The 25,972-nt window shown below is 53.1% G+C and overlaps 1 protein-coding gene across 1 annotated transcript in view; it reads left to right on the forward strand.

The window, feature by feature from the left end:
* The window catches only part of LOC140717642 (serine/threonine-protein kinase D3-like), a 54,900-nt gene that overhangs the window by 23,775 nt on the left and 5,153 nt on the right, over nucleotides 1-25,972 (forward strand). The window contains exons 3-15 of the mRNA XM_073031248.1: nucleotides 4,042-4,173; nucleotides 4,839-4,909; nucleotides 5,480-5,669; nucleotides 6,007-6,090; nucleotides 7,315-7,477; nucleotides 9,570-9,693; nucleotides 15,110-15,187; nucleotides 15,735-15,963; nucleotides 16,103-16,161; nucleotides 16,533-16,605; nucleotides 16,860-16,966; nucleotides 24,959-25,120; nucleotides 25,924-25,972. The exon at nucleotides 25,924-25,972 is cut by the window's right edge and continues 50 nt beyond it. Of these exons, the coding sequence (XP_072887349.1) occupies nucleotides 4,042-4,173; nucleotides 4,839-4,909; nucleotides 5,480-5,669; nucleotides 6,007-6,090; nucleotides 7,315-7,477; nucleotides 9,570-9,693; nucleotides 15,110-15,187; nucleotides 15,735-15,963; nucleotides 16,103-16,161; nucleotides 16,533-16,605; nucleotides 16,860-16,966; nucleotides 24,959-25,120; nucleotides 25,924-25,972 (1,521 nt within the window). The remainder of the gene's footprint in view (nucleotides 1-4,041; nucleotides 4,174-4,838; nucleotides 4,910-5,479; nucleotides 5,670-6,006; nucleotides 6,091-7,314; nucleotides 7,478-9,569; nucleotides 9,694-15,109; nucleotides 15,188-15,734; nucleotides 15,964-16,102; nucleotides 16,162-16,532; nucleotides 16,606-16,859; nucleotides 16,967-24,958; nucleotides 25,121-25,923) is intronic.

The raw sequence follows: 25,972 nt of genomic DNA on the forward strand, positions 1-25,972 counted from the left end.
TCCCTCATGGCTCCATAGTCTCCTTTGTTCAACTGCAACACTGACACCTCCGAGCTGCCCTTATCCTTCTCAAATTGCAGATAAAAACTTATCATATTGTGATCACTACTTCCTAATGGCTCCTTTACTGCAAGATCGCTTATCAAATCCTGTTCATTACATAACACTAAATCCAGAATAGTCTTGTCCCTGGTCGGCTCTCGTACAAGCTGTTCCAAGAATGCATCCCTTAGGCACTCTACAAACTCCCTATCCTGGGGTCCAGCACCAACCTGATTCTCCCAGTTCACCTGCATGTTGAAATCCCCCATAACTACTGCGACATTTCCTTTGCCACATGCCAATGTTAACTCCCTATTCAACTTGCACCCAATATCCATGCTACTGTTTGGTGGCCTGTAGACAACACCCATTTGGGTCCTTTTGCCCTTACTGTTCCTCAGTTCTATCCACACAGACTCTACTTCTCCTGACCCTATGTTCCCCCCTTGCGAAGGACTGAATCTCATTCCTCACCAACAGGGCCACCCCACCCCCTCTGCCCACATTTCTATCCCTTGTACATTCATTTCCCAGGTCTGATCTCCCTGCAGCCATGTCTCCGTTATCCCAACAACATCATAGTTACCCATTCGCACCTGGGCTTCAAGCTCATCCGCCTTATTCCTGACACTTCGTGCATTCAGATAAAGAATTTTTAGCCCATTTCTCCTCTCTCTGTTTGAATCGCTGCCTATTGTGCTTAACCCAGCTCCCCGAACTCCCATCGGGCTATACGCCCCTAGAATTTTGTTGTCCTTCTTAAATTTACTTATTCTTTCAACACATTTAACTCCATGTTCAGTCAGACCATCCCTCTGTACATGTGTCCTCCTTATCACTTGTTCCGCCCCACCTTTCTCTACTACACACTTAATATTCCGGAACCGTGTAGTCCCCACCTGTCCTTTATTCTTCCTCTCGCTATCCTCTCTCACATTCTGGATCCCCGTCCCCTGCAAATTTAGTTTAAATCCACCCCCCCAAGAAGCACTAGCAAACTTCCCTGCAAGAATGTTAGTACCGCTCCAGTTCAGGTGTAAACCGTCCCTTCGGAACAGGTCCCATCTTCCCTGGAACAAAGCCCAATTATCCACAAACCTGAAGCCCTCCCTCCTGCACCATCCTCTCAGCCACGTATTAATCTGTATAATCCTTCTGTTCCTTGCCTCACTCGCACGTGGCACAGGTAGCAATCCAGAGACTGTTACCCTGGAGGTCCTGCTCTTCAGCTTCGCACCTAACTCTCTGAACTCCCTACGCAGGACCCCCTCACTTGTCCACAACATCTGGATTCTTGCCCTCCCTCTCGAGAAAAACCTGCACCCGATCTGAGATGTCTCGGATGAGTCTGACTGTCTCTGAGTGTGTGTGTGTGTGTGTGTGTGTGTGTGTGTGTGTGTGTGTGTGTGTGTGTGTGTGTGTGTGTGTGTGTGTGTGTGTGTGTGTGTTTGTGTCTCTGAGTGTGTGTGGGTTTGTGTCTCTCTGTGTGTCTGGGTGTGTGTGAGTTTGTGTCTCTGTGTGTGAGTTTGTGTCTCTGTGTGTCTGGGTGTGTGTGTGTGAGTTTGTCTCTCTGTGTGTCTGGGTGTGTGTGTGTGTATGTGTGTGAGTTTGTGTCTGTGTGTCTGGGTGTGTCTCTCTGTGTCTCTGTGTGTCTGGGTGTGTGTGTGTGTACGTGTGTGAGTTTGTGTCTCTGTGTGTCTGGGTGTGTGTGTGTGTGTGTGTGTGTATGTGTGTGAGTTTGTGTCTCTGTGTGTCTGGGTGTGTGTGTGTGTGTATGTGTGTGAGTTTGTGTCTGTGTGTGTGTGTGTGTGTGTGTGTGTGTGTGTGTGTGAGTTTGTGTCTCTGTGTGTCTGGGTGTGTGTGTGTGTGTATGTGTGTGAGTTTGTGTCTGTGTGTGTGTGTGTGTGTGTGTGTGTGTGTGTGTGAGTTTGTGTCTCTGTGTGTCTGGGTGTGTGTGTGTGTGTGTGTGTGTGTGTGTGTGTGTGTGTGTGTGTGTGTGTGTGTGTGTGTGTGTGAGTTTGTGTCTCTGTGTGTCTGGGTGTGTGTGTGTGTGTGTGTGTGTGTGTGTGTGTGTGTGTGAGTTTGTGTCTCTGTGTGTCTGGGTGTGTCTCTCTGTGTCTCTGTGTGTCTGGGTGTGTGTAGATCATTCCATCTCCCCTCCTTTGCCTCGTTCAGTCCAGCTCTGGGTTCGGGCTGCCACCCATTTTGCCGCCCGCAACACACGGGCTGGTCTCCACCCCCAGGCTGCCTGCTCTTGTGACGTGGGCCTACTGTCCAGCACTTCCCCACAAACCCACGGGTCAGAACCGGGAACCCACTGCCCTGCCTGTCGGTAAAGTTGCAGCTGATCCAACTGCAAGCCCAACCTCACATCCTCTAGCTCCCGGCGACTTTCACCACGACCGCAAGGACCGATCGGACCCGGCCGTCAGACAGAAACAGAGAATCGGTGCCCTCGGGGAGAACTCTCTTAAGGGAGTTTGTAAACAGTGGCTCTCCATCCTGGGATCTCCCGCAGAACGAGAATCGGGCGGCTGCTCCTCGACGTCGGCGAGACCCATCGCAGATCTGGGGTTGGGGGGGGACCTATTGGTCAGGCTCCCAGTTACCGGGAAGGATCTGCTGATGGCCACCGAACGGGAAGAACACACAGCGCAGGGACGGATGCACGCCCGTTTAAGCCAGCCTGATTGACCCGCCCCTCATTTCCTGGGGTGGCGGGTGGAGATGCGTCTCTGCCAAAGGGGGTGTGAGGTGCTCCTTCCCTCCGCCGGCCTGCAGGTCACCCTGGGGCAAGGTGTAGCACCTGCTTAGCCCCTCCGATCAGGGTCACGTGAAGCCACAGGGGCAGGTGGTGGACGGTCGTACGAGATCACAAGTCCTGGTGATGCGACCACTGACTCCAGGCAGACGACCTCTGAAGAGTATTGATAATGGCTGGGGGGTCACCCGTCTTGTAAAGACACTGCTCAGCAGAAGACAATGGCAAACCACTTCGGTAGAGATATTTGACATGTGATCAGGATGGCCCACGTCACATGGCACGGCTCATAATGATGATGTCGCGCGACACGGCGCACGATGATGACGACGACGACATTTCCCCTAACGCTCTCCTACCCACCTCCCTTTGAAATGTTTCACCAACGTACCCACCCGGGCCTCCTCCTCTGGCAGATTAATCCAAATACCAACCCCCCTCCGGGTGAGGAAACCCTACCTTTCTAATCTCTCCCCTCTCCCCTTAAACCTGTGCCCTCGAGTTCTCGATTTCCGCTTGCCGGCGTTGCACGCATGCCGTCTGTGTCCCTCGCGACTCTATACACTTCTGTAAGATTTCCCACGCTTCGAGGTATAAACTGACCCTCCCTCCCCCTGCCCTCCGCCCTCCTTTCTCGTCCCCCACCGCCCCCCCCCACTATCCGTGGGAGGCTAAGCGGAAGTTGTAAAAGACATTGGCGAGGATTAATTTGGAGTCGAGTGTGCAGTCCTGGCCAGCGGCCTACAGGACGGACGTCAATAAGATGGAAAGAACACGCAGAAGGTTTACAAGGCTATTGCTGGGTCTGGGGGGCCTGAGTCATAAGGAAAGGTTGAACAGGTTAGGATTTTATTCCCCAGGAGCGTGGGAGAATGAAATTTGACGGAGGTGTACAAATTTATGAGGGGGCACAGATAGGGTAAATACAAGCGGGCTTTTTCCACTGAGGTTGGTTGAGAGTCGAGCCAAAGGTCATGGGTTAAGGGTGAAAGGTGAGAAGTTTAAGGGGAACACGAGGGGAAGCTTCTTCACTCAGAGGGTGGTGAGTGTGGAACGAGCTGGTGTATGTGAGTTTGATTTCGGCATTTAAGAGAAGTTTGGACGGGTACATGGATGGTAGGGGTTTGGAGGGCAATGGTTCCGGCGCAGGTTGATAGGACAAGGCCGGATAGTAGTCAAGTGGACCGAAAGGCCTTTTTCTGTGCTGCTGTGCTCTCTGACCTCTCTTCTTCCCACAGGCTCGGCTCTGAAAGGGGGCAGCAACATCTTCCCCCACGTGCTCCACGTCCACTCCTACAGGGCCCCTGCGTTCTGTTACCACTGCGGGGAGATGTTGTGGGGTCTGGTCAGACAGGGTCTGAGGTGCGAAGGTAGGCCGAGGCCTCGGATGCGGGGGAGAGAGGGTGGGGGGCGGCCCCCCGCTTTCGGTGCTCCCCGACTCAGGTTCGATCCTCCCCGCTGGGAGCTGGTGGGAGCAAGCGGGGTGGGTGGGGGGGGTCTCCACAACCAGCGAGGGGGCTCTCAGTCCGAAACTCCCAGACCAAAGAGAGAGGACACCCTACCCCCTCCACCTCAGTCCCCCCCCACCATCAAACAACCCCCTGACAAACATCACTCTCCCCCCTCCCTTCAATCAGCTCAGCCCCCAACTCCTCCACCACCCTCCCCCCCGTCCCATTGAACACGCCGCCCATCCCTTTCGGCACACCCTCCTCTACCCTCAACCTAACCCCTTCTTGTCCCTCCTTCCACCCTCCCTCCTGCTCTCCCCACACCTCTCCCTCTGCTTCCCCCCTTTCCCCTCCCCTCTCGCATCTGCCACCCTTTAGCACCTCGTTTGCCCCCCCCAGCACCTGAAGCCCTCGATCCCCACTTCCCTCCGCTCTCCTTCCAACCGCCCCCAACTCTGCACCAAGCCCCCTCCCGTCGACCTCTCCAAGGTTCGCCCCTCCACCTGACTCCCCCCACCCCACTAATCGCCCCTATTGCACCCCCAAGGGCTGTAACCCGTCCTTTCCCCTCCCTGTGTCCACAGGCTGCGGGCTCGACTTCCACAAGCGCTGTGCCTTCAAGATTCCCAACAACTGCACACGAGGCCTGCAGGAGGTAAGTGCGGGCGAGGGAGGCCAGCCGAGGCCACAGGGGCTCCCTCCAACCTGGGGATGGGTCCCCCGCCACAGGCACACTCACGCACACATTCCCACTGTCTCTCGCTCTCCCCAACCCCTGTGCTCTTCCTCTCGCTCGACCTCCAGCCCTCTGTCCCCTCCTCCCTCTTTTCCTCTCCCTCGCCTCTTGCCTCCTCCCTCTTTGCTTTTTACCTCCTCCCCTCATCCCCCTCACCTCCTCCCTCTTTGCCTCTCGCCTCCTCCCCTTGCCTCTTGCCTCTTCCCCTCCTACTGCCTCTTTCCCTCCGCTTCTTGCCTCCCTCCTCCCCCTCACCTCTTGCCTTCTCCCCTTTGGCCTCTAGCCTACCCTTCACCTCCTGCCCCCTCCTCCCCTCCTCCCCCTCACCTCTCACCTCCTCCCTTCCTCCTACCACCTCCTTCCCTCCTCCCTCCCCCCTTCGCCTCTCACCTCCTCCCCCTTGGCCTCTTGTCTCCCCTTCACCTGCCCCCTCCTCTCGTCCCCCTCCCTCTCCCTCGGGAGCTGTCTGACCTCTCCGTTGTTCCTCAGGCTGCCCGCGGCGGGATGGGTGGGGGTCGGAAGCCGCCAGCAGGCCGCCCCCTCTGGATGGAACGCCGGGAGGGCCTGGGGGTGCAGGTGCCGCACACCTTCCACATCCACACGTACACGCGGCCCACCGTCTGCCAGCAGTGCCGGCTCCTCCTGCGGGGCCTCTTCCGGCAGGGCCTACAGTGCCGCGGTGAGCGCGGGCAGGGCTGGGGGAGGGAGCGGGCAGGGAGGGGAGGGTGGTGGTGAGAGGAGGGGTGGAGAGGGGTGAGTGGGAGGAGGTGCATTGGGGGAGAGGAATGGAGGTGGAGGAGGGCATAGTAGGTGGGAATCTTGAGGGCTTGGTAGGTTTGGGGCGGCTGGGCCATCTGCAGGGGTCAAGGGTCAGGCTGTGAGGCCTAGGTAAACCTGGGGCCTCTGCCGTTAGGATGCGTGTACTGGATCAGGCCTGGGGGTGGGGGCCCGGACTCTGAGTTTGTCTGTCTGCCTGTGTCTGACTCATCCCCTCTCCAACTCTCTCTCTCTCTCAGATTGCAAGTTCAACTGTCACAAACGATGTGTCGCTCTGGTTTCTAATGACTGCTCGGGCGAGAGCGCCCTCATCAACGGCGAGGGTAAATGTGAGACGGTGGTCGTGGGGTCTGATATCATGGGCTCTCAGAGCCGAGACAAAAGCCAGTGTGTCTGTGTTGAAATGTGGGGGGGGGGGGGGCAGGGGGGGGGTGGAGGATCAAATTACAGACCTGAGGGGCAAACAGCCCCCCTCCTGCCCCTGTGGGCCAGACTCGAAGGCCAAACAGCCTAACCCCCTCCAACATTCTTACTTTAGAGGGAAGCACCCTGCCAAAAAGGGGTGGGTGCGAGGGACCCGCCCCTACCTACTTGAGGGAGCTCCTCACCTGAGTGAAGGATCACCCTATGTCATGAGAGGGGGGTGCAGCTGAGGGAGATATAGATAGGTTAAGTGAGTGGGCGAGGGTCTGGCAGATGGAGCACAATGTTGGTAAATGCGAGGTCATCCACTTTGGAAGGAGAAATGGAAGATCAGAGTATTATTTAAATGGTAAAAGATTGTAGCGTGCTGCTGGGCAGAGGGACTTGGGAGTGTTTGTGTATGAATCACAAAAGGTTGGTTTGCAGGTACAGCAGGCTGTCGAGAAGGCAAATGGGATGTGGGCCTTCATTGCTAGAGGGATTAAATTCAAGAGCAGGGAGGTTACACTGCAACTGTACAGGGTACTGGTGAGGCCACACCTGGAGTACTGTGTGCAGTTCTGGTCTCCTTACTCGAGGAAGGATATACTGGCTTTGGAGGCGGTGCAGAGGAGGTTCACCCGGTTGATTCCAGAGATGAGGGGGTTAGACTATGAGGGGGGATTGAGTCACCTGGGACTGTACTTGTTGGATTTCAGAATGAGAGGAGATCTGATAGAAACATAAAATTATGAAAGGGATAGATAAGATAGAGGCGGGAAAGCTGTTTCCACTGGTGGGTGAGACTAGAACTAGGGGACAGGGCCTCAAGATTCAGGGGAGTAGATTTAGGATGGAGATGAGGAGGAACTGCTTTTCCCAGAGAGTGGTGAATCTGTGGAATTCTCTGCCCAGTGAAGCAGTGGAGGCTGCCTCAGTAAATATATTTAAGACAAGGCTGGATAGATTTTTGCACGGTAGGGGGAATTAAGGGTTACGGGGAAAAGGCAGGTCGGTGGAGATGAGTCCATGGCCAGATCAGCCATGATCTTATTGAATGGCGGAGCAGGCTGGAGGGGCTGGATGGCCGACTCCTGCTCCTGTTTCTTATGGTCTTAAGTTCCTCCGTCTCCGTGCCTTCCCAGAGGGTCAGAATCCCGAGACGGGGGATCCACTGGCAGAGACGGAAGAGGAGGTCCAGGATTCTGACTCCAAGCCTCCGGAAGCGCTGGAGAACATTCCAGACGTCACTGCAGAGCCCAGCTCCCCGTCAGACACCAGTCCGGACGATCACTCGGAGCCCCTCAGGTAGGTCTCCCGGGGGATCACCCTCTTTCCCCATTCCCTCCCGGATCGCCCGGACATCCCCCCTTCACCCTTAACCCATGTCCTCTGGTTTTTTCCTCCCCTGGCCTCAGTGGAAAAAGCCTGCTTGCGTTCACTCTATCTATACCCATCATCATTTTACACACCTCTATCAAATCTCCCCTCATTCTCCTATACTCCAGGGATATAAAATAGTTGAATAAGTAATGCAAAACCCGAAATTTCTTTTTTAAAAATAGTGAGGTCGTGTTCATGGGTTCAATGTCCATTCAGAAATCGGGTGGCAGAGGGGAAGAAGCTGTTCCTGAATCGCTGAGTGTGTGTCTTCAGGCTCCTGTACCTCCTCCCTGATGGCAGAGGGGAAGAAGCTGTTCCTGAATCGCTGAGTGTGTGCCTTCAGGCTCCTGTACCTCCTCCCTGATGGCAGAGGGGAAGAAGCTGTTCCTGAATCGCTGAGTGTGTGCCTTCAGGCTCCTGTACCTCCTCCCTGATGGCAGATGGGAAGAAGCTGTTCCTGAATCGCTGAGTGTGTGCCTTCAGGCTCCTGTACCTCCTCCCTGATGGCAGAGGGGAAGAAGCTGTTCCTGAATCGCTGAGTGTGTGTCTTCAGGCTCCTGTACCTCCTCCCTGATGGCAGAGGGGAAGAAGCTGTTCCTGAATCGCTGAGTGTGTGCCTTCAGGCTCCTGTACCTCCTCCCTGATGGCAGAGGGGAAGAAGCTGTTCCTGAATCGCTGAGTGTGTGTCTTCAGGCTCCTGTACCTCCTCCCTGATGGCAGAGGGGAAGAAGCTGTTCCTGAATCGCTGAGTGTGTGTCTTCAGGCTTCTGTACCTCCTCCCTGATGGCAGAGGGGAAGAAGCTGTTCCTGAATCATTGAGTGTGTATCTTCAGGCTCCTGTACCTCCTCCCTGATGGCAGAGGGGAAGAAGCTGTTCCTGAATCGCTGAGTGTGTGTCTTCAGGCTTCTGTACCTCCTCCCTGATGGCAGAGGGGAAGAAGCTGTTCCTGAATCATTGAGTGTGTGCCTTCAGGCTCCTGTACCTCCTCCCTGATGGTAGCAATGAGAAGAGGGCATGTCCTGGGTGGTGGGGGTCCTTAATGATGGTCGCTGCCTTTTTGAGGCATCGCTCCTCGAAGATGTCCTGGATGCTGGGGAGGCCGGTGCCCATGATGGAGCTGACTGAGTTTACAATTCTCTGCAGATTATGTCGATCTTGTGCTGTAGCCCACCCCCCCCACCCCCACCCACCCATACCAGACGGCGATGCAGCCAGTCGGAATGCTTTCAATGGCACATCGGTAAAAATTATCAAGTGTTCTAAGTGACGAGCCAAACCTCAAACTCATAATGAAGTACAGCCACTGTCTTTGTAGCTGCATCGATATGTTGGGACCAGGTTAGGTCCTCAGAGATCTTGACACCCAGGAACTTGAAACTGCTCACTCTCTCCACTTCTGATCCCTCAGTGAGGATTGGTGTGTGTTCCCTCGTCTCACCCTTCCTGAAGTCCACAATCCGCTCTTTGGTCTCACTGACGTTGGGTGCCAGGTCGCCGCTACGACAGCGCACAACGAGCTGGTATATCTCGCTCCTGGACGCCCTCTCGCCACCATCCGAGATTGTCCCCAACAATGGCCGTACCGTCAGCAAGTTTGCGGCTGGCTTTTGAGGTGGGCCTGGCCATGCAGTCATGTCATAATGACGGAGAAATTGCAGTGCAGGCAGACACTAAGATGAGAGTCCATCGGAGCGTGCAAAAGGACCATTGAAGAGTCTGGGTAGAAGATGACCTTGAACTTGGTGATTCCAGCTTGGATGGACAAGGAGTTAACGTTCCTCATAAAACATACCACTTTTACAGGTTCGCCTTACTGAACCTGTACCCCGTTCCCTTCGCCGGACTCGTTGAGGTTTCCGCAATGTCGGATCACGGATCGATCGCTGGTCTCCTGTCGTTGACGATCTACTCTCAGCTTCTGGTCCTGGGGCGGGGAGGGGTGATGGAGTGCCAGGGGATTCCAAGCTCAGCGTGTCACCCGTCGTTCTCCCTCTCTCTCTCCCCCCTGCCCCACAGCCCGTCGTTCTCCAGCAACATCCCGCTGATGCGCGTGGTGCAGTCGGTGAGGCACACCAAGCGGAGGAGCAGCACGGTGTTGAAGGAGGGCTGGCTGACGCACTACAGCCAGACCGATTCGCTGGTGAGTATGCGGGATGGGGCCGCGGTCTGTGCCGACCACGGGCTAAATCCCTTCTCCCTGCACGTGATCCATCCCCATGCAAGACCCTGGGGGAAAGATTCCGGCTGTGTACCTGCTGGGTAATTGGACAGAGTCACTGTTTATTCAGGGTGAGGGTCACTGTGTAACTGTACAGAGTCACTGTTTATTCAGGGTGAGGGTCACTCACTGTGTAACTGTACAGAGTCACTGTTTATTCAGGGTGAGGGTCACTGTGTAACTGTACAGGGTCACTGTTTATTCAGGGTGAGGGTCACTCACTGTGTAACTGTACAGAGTCACTGTTTATTCAGGGTGAGGGTCACTCACTGTGTAACTGTACAGAGTCACTGTTTATTCAGGGTGAGGGTCACTCACTGTGTAACTGTACAGAGTCACTGTTTATTCAGGGTGAGGGTCACTGTGTAACTGTACAGGGTCACTGTTTATTCAGGGTGAGGGTCACTCACTGTGTAACTGTACAGAGTCACTGTTTAATCAGGGTGAGGGAGGGTCACTGTGTAACTGTACAGAGTCACTGTTTATTCAGGGTGAGGGAGGGTCACTGTGTAACTGTACAGAGTCACTGTTTATTCAGGGTGAGGGAGGGTCACTGTGTAACTGTACAGAGTCACTGTTTATTCAGGGTGAGGGAGGGTCACTGTGTAACTGTACAGAGTCACTGTTTATTCAGGGTGAGGGAGGGTCACTGTGTAACTGTACAGAGTCACTGTTTATTCTGGGTGAGGGTCACTGTGTAACTGTACAGAGTCACTGTTTATTCAGGGTGAAGGTCACTGTGTAACTGTACAGAGTCACTGTTTATTCAGGGTGAGGGTCACTGTGTAACTGTACAGAGTCACTGTTTATTCAGGGTGAGGGTCACTGTGTAACTGTACAGAGTCACTGTTTACTCAGGGTGAGGGTCACTCACTGTGTAACTGTACAGAGTCACTGTTTAATCAGGGTGAGGGAGGGTCACTGTGTAACTGTACAGAGTCACTGTTTATTCAGGGTGAGGGAGGGTCACTGTGTAACTGTACAGAGTCACTGTTTATTCAGGGTGAGGGAGGGTCACTGTGTAACTGTACAGAGTCACTGTTTATTCAGGGTGAAGGTCACTGTGTAACTGTACAGAGTCACTGTTTATTCAGGGTGAGGGTCACTGTGTAACTGTACAGAGTCACTGTTTATTCAGGGTGAGGGTCACTGTGTAACTGTACAGAGTCACTGTTTATTCAGGGTGAGGGTCACTGTGTAACTGTACAGGGTCACTGTTTATTCAGGGTGAGGGTCACTGTGTAACTGTACGGAGTCACTGTTTATTCAGGGTGAGGGTCAGTCACTGTGTAACTGTACAGAGTCACTGTTTATTCAGGGTGAGGGTCACTCACTGTGTAACTGTACAGAGTCACTGTTTATTCAGGGTGAGGGTCAGTCACTGTGTAACTGTACAGAGTCACTGTTTATTCAGGGTGAGGGTCACTCACTGTGTAACTGTACAGAGTCACTGTTTATTCAGGGTGAGGGTCACTGTGTAACTGTACAGAGTCACTGTTTATTCAGGGTGAAGGTCACTCACTGTGTAACTGTACAGAGTCACTGTTTATTCAGGGTGAGGGTCACTCACTGTGTAACTGTACAGAGTCACTGTTTATTCAGGGTGAAGGTCACTCACTGTGTAACTGTACAGAGTCACTGTTTATTCAGGGTGAAGGTCACTCACTGTGTAACTGTACAGAGTCACTGTTTATTCAGGGTGAGAGTCACTGTGTAACTGTACAGAGTCACTGTTTATTCAGGATGAAGGTCACTCACTGTGTAACTGTACAGAGTCACTGTTTATTCAGGGTGAAGGTCACTCACTGTGTAACTGTACAGAGTCACTGTTTATTCAGGGTGAGGGTCACTCACTGTGTAACTGTACAGAGTCACTGTTTATTCAGGGTGAAGGTCACTCACTGTGTAACTGTACAGAGTCACTGTTTATTCAGGGTGAGGGTCACTCACTGTGTAACTGTACAGAGTCACTGTTTATTCAGGGTGAGGGTCACTCACTGTGTAACTGTACAGAGTCACTGTTTATTCAGGGTGAGGGTCACTGTGTAACTGTACAGGGTCACTGTTTATTCAGGGTGAGGGTCACTCACTGTGTAACTGTACAGAGTCACTGTTTATTCAGGGCGATGGTCACTCACTGTGTAACTGTACAGAGTCACTGTTTATTCAGGGTGAGGGTCACTCACTGTGTAACTGTACAGAGTCACTGTTTATTCAGGGTGAGGGTCACTGTGTAACTGTACAGGGTCACTGTTTATTCAGGGTGAGGGTCACTCACTGTGTAACTGTACAGAGTCACTGTTTATTCAGGGCGATGGTCACTCACTGTGTAACTGTACAGAGTCACTGTTTATTCAGGGTGAGGGTCACTCACTGTGTAACTGTACAGAGTCACTGTTTATTCAGGGTGAGGGTCAGTCACTGTGTAACTGTACAGAGTCACTGTTTATTCAGGGTGAGGGTCAGTCACTGTGTAACTGTACAGAGTCACTGTTTATTCAGGGTGAGGGTCACTCACTGTGTAACTGTACAGAGTCACTGTTTATTCAGGGTGAGAGTCACTGTGTAACTGTACAGAGTCACTGTTTATTCAGGGTGAGGGTCACTCACTGTGTAACTGTACAGAGTACTGTTTATTCAGGGTGAGGGTCACTGTGTAACTGTACAGAGTCACTGTTTATTCAGGGTGAGGGTCACTGTGTAACTGTACAGGGTCACTGTTTATTCAGGGTGAGGGTCACTCACTGTGTAACTGTACAGAGTACTGTTTATTCAGGGTGAGGGTCACTGTGTAACTGTACAGAGTCACTGTTTATTCAGGGTGAGGGTCACTGTGTAACTGTACAGAGTCACTGTTTATTCAGGGTGAGGGTCACTGTGTAACTGTACAGAGTCACTGTTTATTCAGGGTGAGGGTCACTGTGTAACTGTACAGGGTCACTGTTTATTCAGGGTGAGGGTCACTGTGTAACTGTACGGAGTCACTGTTTATTCAGGGTGAGGGTCAGTCACTGTGTAACTGTACAGAGTCACTGTTTATTCAGGGTGAGGGTCACTCACTGTGTAACTGTACAGAGTCACTGTTTATTCAGGGTGAGGGTCACTCACTGTGTAACTGTACAGAGTCACTGTTTATTCAGGGTGAGGGTCACTCACTGTGTAACTGTACAGAGTCACTGTTTATTCAGGGTGAGGGTCACTCACTGTGTAACTGTACAGAGTCACTGTTTATTCAGGGTGAGGGTCACTGTGTAACTGTACAGGGTCACTGTTTATTCAGGGTGAGGGTCACTCACTGTGTAACTGTACAGAGTCACTGTTTATTCAGGGTGAGGGTCACTCACTGTGTAACTGTACAGAGTCACTGTTTATTCAGGGTGAGGGTCACTCACTGTGTAACTGTACAGAGTCACTGTTTATTCAGGGTGAGGGTCACTGTGTAACTGTACAGGGTCACTGTTTATTCAGGGTGAGGGTCACTCACTGTGTAACTGTACAGAGTCACTGTTTAATCAGGGTGAGGGAGGGTCACTGTGTAACTGTACAGAGTCACTGTTTATTCAGGGTGAGGGAGGGTCACTGTGTAACTGTACAGAGTCACTGTTTATTCAGGGTGAGGGAGGGTCACTGTGTAACTGTACAGAGTCACTGTTTATTCAGGGTGAGGGTCACTCACTGTGTAACTGTACAGAGTCACTGTTTATTCAGGGTGAGGGTCACTGTGTAACTGTACAGGGTCACTGTTTATTCAGGGTGAGGGTCACTCACTGTGTAACTGTACAGAGTCACTGTTTAATCAGGGTGAGGGAGGGTCACTGTGTAACTGTACAGAGTCACTGTTTATTCAGGGTGAGGGAGGGTCACTGTGTAACTGTACAGAGTCACTGTTTATTCAGGGTGAGGGAGGGTCACTGTGTAACTGTACAGAGTCACTGTTTATTCAGGGTGAGGGAGGGTCACTGTGTAACTGTACAGAGTCACTGTTTATTCAGGGTGAGGGTCACTCACTGTGTAACTGTACAGAGTCACTGTTTATTCAGGGTGAGGGTCACTGTGTAACTGTACAGAGTCACTGTTTATTCAGGGTGAAGGTCACTCACTGTGTAACTGTACAGAGTCACTGTTTATTCAGGGTGAGGGTCACTCACTGTGTAACTGTACAGAGTCACTGTTTATTCAGGGTGAAGGTCACTCACTGTGTAACTGTACAGAGTCACTGTTTATTCAGGGTGAAGGTCACTCACTGTGTAACTGTACAGAGTCACTGTTTATTCAGGGTGAGAGTCACTGTGTAACTGTACAGAGTCACTGTTTATTCAGGGTGAAGGTCACTCACTGTGTAACTGTACAGAGTCACTGTTTATTCAGGGTGAGGGTCACTCACTGTGTAACTGTACAGAGTCACTGTTTATTCAGGGTGAGGGTCACTGTGTAACTGTACAGGGTCTCTGTTTATTCAGGGTGAGGGTCACTCACTGTGTAACTGTACAGAGTCACTGTTTATTCAGGGCGATGGTCACTCACTGTGTAACTGTACAGAGTCACTGTTTATTCAGGGTGAGGGTCACTCACTGTGTAACTGTACAGAGTCACTGTTTATTCAGGGTGAGGGTCAGTCACTGTGTAACTGTACAGAGTCACTGTTTATTCAGGGTGAGGGTCAGTCACTGTGTAACTGTACAGAGTCACTGTTTATTCAGGGTGAGGGTCACTCACTGTGTAACTGTACAGAGTCACTGTTTATTCAGAGTGAGGGTCACTCACTGTGTAACTGTACAGAGTCACTGTTTATTCAGGGTGAGGGAGGGTCACTGTGTAACTGTACAGAGTCACTGTTTAATCAGGGTGAGGGTCACTGTGTGACTGTACAGAGTCACTGTTTATTCAGAGTGAGGGTCACTCACTGTGTAACTGTACAGAGTCACTGTTTATTCAGGGTGAGGGAGGGTCACTGTGTAACTGTACAGAGTCACTGTTTATTCAGGGTGAGGGAGGGTCACTGTGTAACTGTACAGAGTCACTGTTTATTCAGGGTGAGGGAGGGTCACTGTGTAACTGTACAGAGTCACTGTTTAATCACGGTGAGGGTCACTGTGTAACTGTACAGAGTCACTGTTTATTCAGGGTGAGGGTCACTGTGTAACTGTACAGAGTCACTGTTTATTCAGTGTGAGGGAGGGTCACTGTGTAACTGTACAGAGTCACTGTTTATTCAGGGTGAGGGAGGGTCACTGTGTAACTGTACAGAGTCACGGTCTGACTGTTTTGGGATGGGGTTGTTGCCTGTTTTGCTGCCTGTTCCGGTGGCTGACTGACTCGTTGTGCCTGCTCCCGGCAGAGGAAGCGACACTACTGGCGGCTGGACAGCAAGTATATCACACTGTTCCAGAACGACACCGACACCAAGTTCTACAAGGTGAGCGCGTGCGTCGGAGGGAGGCAGAGCCAGGAGCTACAGACGGGGACGGGGAGGGTCAATCACTCCCATCCACAGCGGGACACGAGTCTGGCACTCTCATGCTGCCTCAATTACACACGGATTGTCTCGGACACACGCGCGCTCTCTCGGTCTAACGGACACACATGCACGCACACACACACGTCAACACACTCGCCCACACGAGGGCTCTGACACACTTTTCGCGCCCTCACGCTTTCAACGCGCCCGCACCCTTCTGCCGTCACCCGCCCCCTGCGGCTCACCGACACGTCCTGCCCCCCTCGCCCCGGTCTGACGCAGTGGTACTCCAGGGTGGCGGGGTCAACTCCGGGTGTGATTAGGGGCAGTGGAGTGGGGGGGTGGAGAGGGAGTAGGGAGGGACGTTGTAAGAAAGGGGGGAGTGAGAGAGGAGTTTGGTGGATGGAAGGGAGGAGGGAATGGTGAGGGCAGGTGGAGGATGGGTACTTAGGGAGCTGATAACCACCATTACCCCTGACTCTCTCCTCTGCACACCCCCTCACAGCGATTCCCCCTCTCGGACGTCCAGCTGATCCGCTCCGGCCTGGGTCCTCAGTCCGAGTTCGAGCTGGTCACCCGCAGCACCACGATCTACGTGGGGGGGAGTGCCCCCGCCAACACTCTCAGCCCCCCGGGGCTGCACCCCTCCTGGGTGCCCAGCCAGGACTGGGAGCGGGCCATCAGGCAGGCCCTCCGGCCCGTCACCTCCCACCCCGGGCCGGACGCAGACTCAGGTCAGTGAAGGGTCAGCGGGGGGGGGGGGGGGGTTGGGTGGTGGGAGGAAGAAGGAGCGGTGTGGGTGGAGGGGGGTTTGGTGATTCGATCTGTCGACTGGGGTTCGACTAAAGGCTCCTCTCCCTCCCCTCGTGACAGACTCGGGACAGCAGACCCAGGAGAGCACGGAGCAGTCCGTGGCCAATTCCAGCAGCCAGGTGGGTCGGTGAGAACGTATCGCCCCTCACTCACCCTCTTACTCCCACCCTCCTTCCCTCACCCCCTCAAACCCTCGATCTTCACGACTCTCGACTCTCCCAACCCGTCTCCCACCCCCTCCCTCCCGCATCCCCTCACTCCGTCTGAGTCCTCCCTCCGTCCTAGTCCCTTCTCCCTCCTGCGTCCACCCCTCTCCTCACTCCGTCCCTTCCTCAGTCCCTCACTTCTCACCCTCCCTCCTCTGCCCCTTCCCACCCACTCTGGGTCTCCCCCTCCCTCTCCTGTCTGCCCCGTTTCTCAATCCCCGCCCCCCACCGTCTTCCACTCTCCCTGTCTCCCTCTCTCTGACGCTCTCCCTCTTGCTCCGCAGGATATCAGCGCCGTTTACCAGATATTCCCGGACGAGGTGCTGGGATCGGGCCAGTTCGGAATCGTTTACGGAGGTGAGGTCGACGCGTGGCGCCGGAGAAGCGGGGAGTGGGGGGTAACGGGTCTGCACGGGATCTCCCTCCTTCCTCAACCCCTACCCCACACCCCCCACACCCTCTGGCACGCGGGAGGCGGAAGGGACGGCGAGGGGTCAGCGCCGCGTGGCGGGGAGCGGCGCCGGGTTTAAGCGGGTCCCGGGGAAAACACGGTTACCCCGTCAGTCCCCCACACTGTCTGAATCCTCCCGCCATCTCCCCTTCTCCCCCAGGGAAACACAGAAGGTCGGGCCGGGACGTGGCCATCAAAGTCATCGACAAACAGCGCTTCCCCACCCAGAGGGAGAGTCAACTCCGCAACGAGGTGACCATCCTGCAGGTAGGGTCCCGGGGGGCACTGGGGGCGGGGTAATTGTGGGTGGCGAAGGGCGCCGGGTGTGGGCTCGGGGGTGGTGGGAGGAGAATCTCTGGGACGGGGTGGGCGGAACGCGAGGGGGAGTGGGTCGTAGGTGGGTGGGGCGAGGAATACCTTGGCAAAATTCCGCAGCCCATCCGAATTCTGCCGTCCTGGGCCGGACTCCATCACAATACCCCTCCCTGGCTCTCTGGTGGGGTGGGGGGGCGGGGAGATCCCTTCCCAATTCACCATTCACAACCCCCCCCCCCCCGCACACTTTCAGCTCTCTCTCTCTGTTTCTCTGGGGGGGGGTGGGGATGGGGAGAAATAAAGAGAATAACAGGGGTGGGAGGGGACTCGGTTTACTCTGCTGACCGACCAGCTGAGTTCCTCGAGCGTTTTGTGTTACTCCGGATTTCCAGCGTCTGCAGAAGGGGAGAAGTCGGGGATGGGGGAGCTGGAGGAAGATTTACCAGGCAGTGAGTGATAGGGGGAGAGGGGGTGAAGTACGAGGGGGCGATTGATAGGTTCGTGGCCCAAGGTAGAAGGAGTCAATTTTAGAAAACCTAGCACATTTATTTTTCAACATAGTCCCCTCATACAAACTCTTCTCCCTCCTGCCGTCTGGGAAAAGGCTCCAAAGCATTCGGGCTCTCACGACCAGACTGTGTAACAGTTTCTTCCCCCAAGCCATCAGACTCCTCAATACCCAGAGCCTGGACTGACACCTTACTGCCCTATTGTCCTGTTTATTATTTATTGTGATGCCTGCACTGTTTTGTGCACTTTATGCAGTCCTGGGTAGGTCTGTAGTCTTGTGTAGTTTTTTTACGTAGTTCAGTCTAGTTTTTGTACTGTGTCATGTAACACCATGGTCCTGAGAAAACGTTGTCTCACTTTTACTATGTACTGTACCAGCAGTTCTGGTCGAAATTACAATAAAAAGTGACTTGACTTGACTTGACTCCTACATTTACACACTTAGTCCAGCGGTCGTGGAGCATACAGATCTTGGACCTCCAGGAAGTGTCTGCAGATGGGTGATTGATAAGTTTGTAGTCTAAGGTAGAAGGAGATGAGTTATACAGCTCTCGTTACATGCACGTGCAGTTCAACTCTTTGAGTGATTATGCAGAAGGTTTGAAGTTAATAACTCATCTCCTTCTACCTTAGGCCACGAACTTATCAATCACCCCACTGCATTATTAACTGATGAGTTATTAGCTTCAAACTGATGAGTTAATAACTCTTCTCCTTCTACCCTAGGCCATGAACTTATCAATCACCCGGATGAGTTATTAACTTCAGACTTTCTGCATAATCACTCAAAGAGTTGAACTGCACGTGCATGTAACGAGAGCTGTATAACTCATCTCCTTCTACCTCAGGCCACGAACTTATCAATCACCCCTCGTAAAGAGCTGGGAAGCTGATTGGTGAAAGAGATGGAGGGCTGGAGAAGAGGGTATCTGATAGGAGAGGGTAGAGGACATTGGAAGGGGAGGAGCTGCAGAGGGAGGTGAGGAGATAAGGTGGGAGAGGGACACGGGAATGGGGAATGTTGGGGTGGGCGGGCAATTACCGGAAGTTGGAGAAATCGACGTTCATGCCATCAGGTTGGAGGCTACCCAGACGCAATACAGGGTGCGGCTCCTTCGACCTGGCCGTGGGCTGACATGTCGGAATGGGAATGGGGAGTAGAGTTGAAATCGGTGGCCACCGGGACACCACGGTTTTTCTGCCAGATGGAGCGAAGGTGCCCGGCGGAGGGGACCTCCCGACCCGCGTCGGGTCTCGCCCGCGCGGGAAGTGGAATTGAAACGGGTGGCCGCGAGGAAATCACGCTTGATCTTCAATTAATGGAACAGAAGTTATACATAATTTTTACTTCTTAAAAAAAAAAGCACAACTAGAACAATAAAAAAAAAACATTTTGTGCAAAAGTGCTGATGAACTGTGGTGATTAGGGTTGTGTCGGTTGGTTCAAGAACCAGATGGTAGAAGGGAAGTACCTGTTTCCTGAATCTGGTGGTGTGGGACTTCAGGTTTCTACACCTCCTGCCCAACGTTCCCTCTCGTTTTCTCTTGCAGCTGTGCCAACCATTTCTCCGAGCGGAAGAAATAGGTTCATATATATTTATCTTACACAGCCGGAAAACTGCACAGCGCTTTAACATTATATAAAAGAAAATTCAACAAAGGCGTGGCAACGAAGGCTATGTGCGTGGGGGCATTGTGGTTACTGTGCGGCCTCGCAGTCAGAGGGAACTGTGCTCCTGCTCAATGGGCCAGACAGTGGATCTTTCTACACCGTCCCATTAACCGCTCCAGGGGTCAGAAAGAGGGGATCTTTGATGATGAGGCAGTGCCTCCTGTAGATACCACCTATAGTGGGAAGGGGGTGTGCCCGTAATGCTTGGCTCTCTTCAGCTTCTTATGCTCCTGTACATTCAGATTGCTGCAGCAGACTGCGATGCAACCAGTCAGGGTATTTTCATCAGGGCATCCGTAGAAGTTTGTCGGTGTTCCGCGACAACACGTGGGAGAGGCCAGAGGGCGGTTGGTAGGTGGTTGCCTCTCCGACTGGAGGCCTGCGACTCGCGGAGAGCCGCGGGGATCGGTGCCGGATCCGCTGTTGTCTGTCAGCGAAACAGTGATCTGGACGATAACGCGGGGTAACCGGGTAAGCAAACTTGCGGATGACACCGAGACTGCGGGCGTGGTGGGCAACCAGGAAGACCAGCAGAGCTTGCAGCGGGATCTGGCCCAAGTGGGCTGGAAAATGGCAGATGGAATCTCCTGAAGTCGATGATCATCTCTTTTGTTTTAGAAGTGTTAAGGACCGGGTCGTCGTCCTTACACCACTCCGTCAGATGATCCATCTCGAGCCTGTAGGCTGTTTCATCCTCGTCCGAGATCAGGCCAACCACTGTGGTATCATCCGCAAATTTAATTATGGAGTTGGAGGTGTAGATGGGGGTGAGGTCATGTGTGAAGAGTGTGTAGAGCATAGGGCTCAGCCCACAGCCCTGCGGGGTGCCTGTTGTTAAGATGAGGGTGGTGGAGGTGTGCTTACCAACCCTGACTTGCTGTGCTCGGTCTGTGAGGAAGTCCATGACCCCTGAGCACAGGGAGGAACCAAGGCCAAGAGTGTTCAGTTTGCTGACCGGTTTATGGGGGGATGACTGTGTCAAATGCAGAACTGAAGTCCACAAATAGCATCCCCACATAAGTGTTCGGTTCCTCTGAGTGAGTCAGAGCAATATGGAGGGCTGTTGTGACTGCATCCTCTGTGGAGTGGTTTGTCCGGTAGGCAAACTGGTGTTTGTCCAGATCAGCTGGGGTTAATGTGTGAGAGCACCAGTCTCTCAAAGCACTTCATGGCTACGGGTGTCAGCGCTACGGGGCGATAGTCATTCAGGCACTTCACAGCTGATTTTTTGGGGCGCTGGGGTGACGGCGGAGATTTTAAGGCGTGTTGGAACAGCAGCGCTGCAGTGAGAGGTTAAATATACTTGTAAACACCTCAGCAAGCTGGTCGGCACGTGCTTTCAGCGCCCGGCCGGGTAGAAGTTTGTCGGTGTTCCGTGACAACACGTGGGAGAGGCCAGGGGGCGGTTGGTAGGTGGTTGCCTCTCCGACTGGAGGCCTGCGACTCGCGGAGAGCCGCGGGGATCGGTGCCGGATCCGCTGCTGTCTGTCAGCGGAACAATGGTCTGGACGATAACGCGGGGTTAACCGGGTAAGCAAATTTGGGGATGGCACCAAGACTGCGGGCGTGGTGGGCAACCAGGAAGACTAGCAGAGCTTTGCAGTGGGATCTGGACCAACTGGGCTGGAAAATGGCAGATGGAGTTTAATGCAGACAAGTGCGAGGTTTTGCACTTCGGTCGGACCAACCGGAGCAGGTCTGACACAGTGATCGGTCGGGCACCGAGGAAGGGCACCGTGGTAGAACTAAGGAATACAGGTCCATTGTTCATCGAAAGTGGCGTCACAGGTAGATAGGGTCATAAAGAAAGTTTTTGCACATTGGTCTTCATAGATCAAAGTTCTGAGTACAGGAGATGGGATGTTATGTTGAAGTTGTATAAGATGTTGGTGAGGCCTGATTTGGAGTATCGTGTGCAGTTTTGGTCACCGACCTACGGATAAGATGTAAATAAGGTTGAAAGAGCGCAGAGAGAATTTACAAGGCTGTTGCCGGGTCTGGAGGAGCTGAGTGAGAAGGAAAGATCGAACAGGTTAGGACTTTATTCCTTGGAGTGTAGAAGAGTGAGGGAAGATTGAATTGAATTGAATGATCTTTATTGTCATTCTACACAGGTACAATGAAACTCTGTTTGGCTTCCTCTCAGGCAATCAAACAAAGCGGTGGATAAAAACAAGACAGTGACAGAAAAACAGAATTAAATAGATAAGTAGCAGAAAATAAGTTGCAGAATATCACAGTAATGCACAAAGTGCCGTTAGTGCGAGTATTTGAGTCCTTGTGTGTGCTCACAGTTTCAGTCATTGTTCTGTGGGAGTGGTGTGATGGAGGCCACAGCTCTGGGGTGGAAGCTGTTCCTCAGTCTATTTGTTCTGGCTTTTCGTGTCCTGAACATTTTGCTGGACGGCAGCGGGTCAGACAGGGAGTGGCCGGGGTGTGTCGTGTCTCTGGTTATGCTGATTGCTTTCCTCCTGAGTCTGCTGGAATAGATGGCGTCCAGTCCTGGGAGCTCCATCCTGACAATTCGCTGGGCTGCCTTCACCACGCGATGCGGGTCTCGTCGCTCAGCGGCTGTGCAGCTGGCATACCACACTGTGGCACTGTCGGTCAGGATGGTTTCAATCGCACTTCTGTAGAAGTTAAGCAACAGCTTTTGTGGGAGTTTGGCCTGTTTCAGCTTTCTGAGGAAGAAGAGTCTTTGTTGTGCCTTTTTCACAAGCAGCGAGGTGTTGGTGGTGTTACGAATTCAGGCAACAATAAATATATGAGTTAGGCAGGGGTTTTTATAACAAATAACATGTTTATTAAACACTGAAAACAACCCCCCCCCAAAAGTAAACAAAACACTAACGTAACCGGAAATCAGCTGCTGTGCGGCAGCTTAAACAGTTCTTAAAGGAATAAAGCGAAAACAGTTCTTCAAAGTAGTATTGCCAAAAGTTCAAAATGCTCACAGTCCATTTAAGGGAGAGACTTTTTAAGACGATTTAAATTCTCTTTCACGTCGTGTTGCTTCAGTTCCCAAATCGAACATTTCCCACGAAGAATTTACGTAACAAAACAAAACGGCTTAAAGGCACTGACCTTTCCTTCAAAACACCATTCTCAATCCTTTCTGGTATTTCCCAGGGATTAACACGAGAACAGTCAACGAAATCCTTCCGAATGAGGATCAAACAAGGTCGAACCTGTTTCACCGTCGAAATCGATTTTCCTCGATCTTGAACTCCCGAACTCCGATCTTCACTCTCCACTGATTCTCAACTAGCAGTATTGTAAAGAAACTGCTGGAATGACCTTTTAACCTTTAGGCATTAGATAAAACTTCATCTTTCAACTAAACTGCGTCATCACATTAAATCACGCAGCGGCATGAAGTCAACATGGCAAATCCAGCCACGAACTGCCCCTCCTCACAGGGAGGGGTCCTCCTTTTATACCCTGTAAAAAAAAACTGTCACATGACCTCTACTGGCGGGAAAATGACGTCACTCCACCATCACAAGACCATTACCTCAAATCCAGTATAACTTCAACACCTGTCACGGGACAAGGGTACCACTGTCACATGTCACGGGTACGTAACAGTGGTCCATGTCAGCTGCTTTGACAACATAACTCCAAGGAACTTCAGGTTTTCCACACTTTCCACTACCTCTCCATGTATATGGGGGGGGGGGGGGTGTGTACTCTGTCCTTTGATCTCCTGAAGTCGATGATCATCTCTTTTGTTTTAGAAGTGTTAAGGACCAGGTCGTTGTCCTTACACCACTCCGTCAGATGGTCCACCTCGAGCCTGTAGGCTGTTTCATCCTCGTCCGAGATCAGGCCAACCACTGTGGTATCGTCCGCAAATTTAATTATGGAGTTGGAGGTGTAGATGGGGGTGAGGTCATGTGTGAAGAGTGTGTAGAGCATAGGGCTCAGCCCACAGCCCGGCAGGGTGCCTGTGTTTGAGATTAGGGTGGTGGAGATGTGCTTACCAACCCTGACTTGCTGTGCTCGGTCTGTGAGGAAGTCCATGACCCCTGAGCACAGGGAGGAACCAGGGCCAAGAGTGTTCAGTTTGCTGACCAGTTTATGGGGGATGACTGTGTTAAATGCAGAACTGAAGTCCACAAATAACATCCTCATAAGTGTTCGGTTCCTCTGAGTGAGTCAGAGCAATATGGAGGGCTGTTGTGACTGCATCCTCTGTGGAGTGGTTTGCCTGGTAGGCAAACTGGTGTTTGTCCAGATCAGCTGGGGTTAATGTGTGAGAGCACCAGTCTCTCAAAGCACTTCATGGCTATGGGTGTCAGTGCTACAGGGCGATAGTCATTCAGGCACTTCACAGCTGATTTTTTGGGGCACTGGGATGACGGCGGAGATTTTAAGGCGTGTTGGAACAGCAGCGCTGCAGTGAGAGGTTAAATATACTTGTAAACACCTCAGCAAGCTGGTCGGCACGTGCTTTCAGCACCCGGCCGGGTAGAAGTTTGTCGGTGTTCCGTGACAACACGTGGGAGAGGCCAGAGGGCGGTTGGTAGGTGGTTGCCTCTCCGACTGGAGGCCTGTGACTCGCGGAGAGCCGCGGGGATCGGTGCCGGATCCGCTGCTGTCAGTGAAACAATGATCTGGACGATAACGCGGGGTTAACCGGGTAAGCAAATTTGCGGATGGCACGAGACTGCGGGCGTGGTGGGCAACCAGGAAGACTAGCAGAGCTTTGCAGCGGGATCTGGACCAACTGGGCTGGAAAATGGCAGATGGAGTTTAATACAGACTAGTGCGAGGTTTTGCACTTCGGTCGGACCAACCAGAGCAGGTCTGACACAGTGATCGGTCGGGCACCGAGGAAGGGCACCGTGGTAGAACTAAGGAATACAGGTCCGTTGTTCATCGAAAGTGGCGTCACAGATAGATAGGGTCATAAAGAAAGTTTTCGGCCCATTGGTCTTCATAGATCAAAGTACTGAGTACAGGAGATGGGATGTTATGTTGAAGTTGTACAAGACGTTGGCGAGGCCTAGTTTGGAGTATTGTGTGTAGCTTTGGTCACTGACCTACGGGTAAGATGTAAATAAGGTTGAAAGAGCGCAGAGAGAATTTACAAGGATGTTGCCGGGTCTGGAAGACCTGAGTTTGAAGATTGAATAGGTTAGGACTTCACTCCGTGGGGGTTAGGAGATCGAGGGGAGATTTGATAGAGGTGTACAGAATTATGAGGGGGTATAGATAAGATAAATGCCAGCAGGCTTTTCCCACTGAGTTTGGCCGGGACTACAGCCAGAGGTCATGGGTTAAGGGCGAAAGGTGAGGAATTTAAGGTGAACATGAGGGGAACCTTCTTCACTCGGGGGTGGGGGGGGTGGTGAGAGTGCGGATCGAGCTGCCGGCGCAAGGGGTGCATGCGAGCTCGATTTCAACGTCTAAGAGAAGTTTGTACGGGTACATGGACGGGAGGGGTCTGGAGGGCTGTGGTCCCGGTGCGGGTCGATGGGAGTAGGCAGTTTAAATGGTCCAGCATGGACTAGATGGGCTGAAGGGCCTGTTTCTGCGCTGTACTTTTTCTATGACAGGCCGAACATCCTTAACCTCTTTGTGAATGCGTCCGTGTGCTGGGCCCGGGACAGGCCACCCGATGCATTTTGTTTTGTCTCCCCCTTACTTGAAGATCTCGAGGCGTTGGGAATATCTGTCATGGTCTGCTCTCCCAGGGGAAGCTCCCTCACCCTTTCCCGTCCTCGCTTCCTCACGCTCTCTCTCTCCCCCCTCGGCAGAACCTGCAGCACCCTGGGGTGGTTGCGCTCGACGCCGTGTTCGAGGACCCGGAGCGCATTTTCGTGGTGATGGAGAAGCTGCGCGGAGACATGTTGGAGCTGATCCTTTCCAGTGAGAACAGCCGCCTGCCCGAGCGCCTCACCAGGTTCCTCACCATCCAGGTACGAGGGTGTCTGCCCGCTCCCCGCCCTCGACCTCTCGCATCCTCCCTCCGGGCCAGGCACCTCGGCTCCCGTCCCGCCCCGCCCCGCCGGGAGACAGTCCGGCTGAGCGGGCAGAAAGATGGTGGCTTGGTGTGGAGGTGTGAAGGGAGCGGGAATCACCAACCGCCTGGGTTTAAGGGGACCGGGAGACGGGGTCCCGCTGGGTTTTTAAGGGGAGCGGGAGACGGGGTCCCACTGGGTTTTAAGGGGAGCGGGAGGCAGAGTTCCCGTGGGTTCCACTTCGCCCCGTGTTTCCAGTGGCACGCCTGGCCTCGCAGATCTCACTCAGCTGTGAGGAGGACGCCGATTGAAAGGTCGGGAAGATAAAGCAGATGGGGGTGGGGGGTGGGGGGTGGAATCCTGTGGGGAGTGACTCGCCAGGTCAGGTGCACCCGGGCGAGGGGCAACTCCAAAAACTCTCAAAGGAACTCGTCACCATTTCTGACGGAGCAGCCCACCCGATCGGCCCCTCCCTCCACCACTAATTACACGCCCGGGCCGCTCCCTCCCTCCCACCCAAGGGTGGCGGGTGCCCGGTCACGGAGAGAACAGAGAAACTCCTCCACGCAAACAAACGCAGGATGGAAACCACATGGAGATAACTGGTGGGTGTGAATTTGTGTCCGGGGACTAATACAGCTCTCTCTCCCCCCACCCTTTCCTGTCCCATCTCTTCCTCTCCTTCCCCCCCTCCCTCGCCTCTCTCTCTCTCTCACCTGCCACCCCTCCCCCTCCATTTCCATCAACCCCACCCCCGGTAGATATTGGAAGCCCTCCGCTACCTTCACTCCAAGAACATAGTCCACTGCG

The sequence above is a fragment of the Hemitrygon akajei genome, chromosome 28 (assembly GCF_048418815.1).
Source record: "Hemitrygon akajei chromosome 28, sHemAka1.3, whole genome shotgun sequence".
In the NCBI taxonomy this organism is placed as follows: domain Eukaryota; kingdom Metazoa; phylum Chordata; class Chondrichthyes; order Myliobatiformes; family Dasyatidae; genus Hemitrygon; species Hemitrygon akajei.